This window comes from Erythranthe guttata, chromosome 13, assembly GCF_056151865.1.
Source record: "Erythranthe guttata isolate IM_541 chromosome 13, IM_541, whole genome shotgun sequence".
Taxonomy (NCBI): Eukaryota; Viridiplantae; Streptophyta; class Magnoliopsida; order Lamiales; family Phrymaceae; genus Erythranthe; species Erythranthe guttata.
In genome coordinates this window covers 12665360-12667402 of record NC_142545.1, presented here as the reverse complement: position 1 = coordinate 12667402, position 2043 = coordinate 12665360, and the positions used below count along the sequence as shown (strand labels likewise).

Below are 2043 nucleotides of genomic sequence, written 5' to 3'. Positions count from 1 at the left end.
TTACCGGTCCTATATATGCACTAATAGGGAAATTCTATGCTACACCTGGTGAATATAACCAGACACCATAATTAATAAGATTCCCACTACGGGTTCAGTTATGGCACAATGGATTTTAGAATTATAATTATAAAATAAATAAAAAAGGACACATGTCAAGAAAAGAACCATACGGTGAAAATCACCGGGTGTAGCATCGTATTCCCCTGCACTAATAGTTCGACGCGTGTGAACACAAAATAGGATATTATCTAAGATTTTAGGACCACATGAATATTATAGACAAGTGTAGAGTTAGGACAATTTATGACTTGCCCATGCAAAAAACTCCTTTAAATAAGTCCCCCAATTAAATTATAGTAAGTCACAAATTAAACTCAAAGAAAAAATGCCCACGAATACTCGCAGCATTCTTCTTCTCTTCTTCTTGTTCGTTTCCCAACAACAATGGCAGCAAGCCCAATCAAAGGCACACACGTGGCAAGAGGCTTTCAAAGCCCTCGGCATAGCATGGAACCGTGACGGAACCTCCTTAAACAGAACCGTCCAGATCCCAATGGCCGACGCAACCCCGTACGAGGATTCCACCACCCCATCTCCGACGGTCCTCTCCCAGGACATCACCCTCAACTGGAAGACCAAAGCCACCGTCCGCCTCTACCGCCCCGCCGTAATCCCGGCCAAGAAGAAGCTCCCCCTCATCATCTACCTCCACGGAGGCGACTTCGTCCTCTACAGCGCCTCCACCGTCATCTACCACAACTTCTGCAACGACATCACCGCCGCCTTCCCGGCCATCGTCATCTCCGTCGAGTACCGCCTGGCGCCGGAGAACCGCCTACCCGCAGCCTACTTCGACGGGCTGAACGCGGTCTTGTGGGCCCAGAACCAGTCCCTGGGCATCGGGGGCCAAGACCCCTGGCTGGAGTACGCCGACTTCACAAAGACCTACCTCCTAGGAAGCAGCGCCGGCGCCAACATAGCCTACCACGTGGCACTCCAGTTACTGGACTACGATCTCCGGCCAGTCAAAATCAAAGGGCTGCTTATGAACCAGGCGTTCTTCGGGGGGATAACGAGAACCCAGTCGGAGAAAAACCTGAAAGAAGACGCTTACGTTCCTTTATACGTGAACGATGTACTGTGGTCTTTGGCGCTGCCGACCTACATGAACAGGGACCATGAGTACTGCAACCCGATATCCGGCGGCAGTTATATGGGTCGGGTCAAGGGTTTGCCCAAAGTGTACATCAAGGGGGATTACGGCGACCCGTTAGTTGACAGATCGATTCTTTTGGCACAGTACTTGCAGTCTTGTAAAGTCCCGGTTTTTTACCGGTTCAACCAAGGCGGGTACCATGGGATCGAGCTGCAGAACACCAGCGCCGCACAACAGCTCTACAATGATATGACCTGGTTCGTTAATGATGTTTATCAGAACTTGAACTCCCAGGATCTCTCTCACCACCATGCTTCCTACTAATCCAGTTATTTTATGGTGTTCTTATTTACCTTTTGTCGTTTGTGCGCTTGGAGTTAATTAATAATTAGGACCTGAGGAGGTCCCGATCGAGGCTCCCTCGACCCTACACCCGATGTTTATCGGCCAGTGAATTTCATGTTACGTGTATTTTCTCTTCAGTTTTCTTATTGAATTTGTGTTTTGACTTTTTATTTATATGTTCTTGTCCATCTAATTTTATGCTTGGAAAATTATCAATTTGTATGGTCATGTAGATGACCAAGTTTTATTTATTTATTTGTTTATTTTTAATTATGTACGGATGGACCAAAATAATAATCTTACAAGGTATGCATGTGTTCATCATTCATCTCCAAATTACGGAAAGGTATGTTTATTTGTAGGAAGAGATTGATGATGTAAAACACAAATTCAATAACGTAACACTAAAATAAATCTAAAAATTTGTATATATAGGTTTCAAGAACCTCAAGAATGTATATATAATTATATAAGGAGTTTACATATTATTTATAAATAAATAAAAAATCAAATTCATGCATAACTTGAGAGGAATCTTC

General features: G+C 44.2%; 1 protein-coding gene across 1 annotated transcript; it reads left to right on the top strand.

Moving 5' to 3' along the window:
- Window positions 1-302: 302 nt before the first annotated feature.
- LOC105969340 (3-O-acetylpapaveroxine carboxylesterase CXE2) lies at window positions 303-1678 on the top strand. Its single transcript, XM_012994096.2, has one exon. The coding sequence runs from the start codon at window positions 389-391 to the stop codon at window positions 1481-1483; it is 1095 nt and encodes a 364-aa protein (XP_012849550.2). The 5' UTR covers window positions 303-388; the 3' UTR covers window positions 1484-1678.
- Window positions 1679-2043: the final 365 nt, after the last annotated feature.

Coding starts and splice junctions, on each gene's coding strand:
- LOC105969340 (XM_012994096.2), top strand. CDS start 389: ATGCCCACGAATACTCGCAGCATTCTTCTTCTCTTCTTCTTGTTCGTT.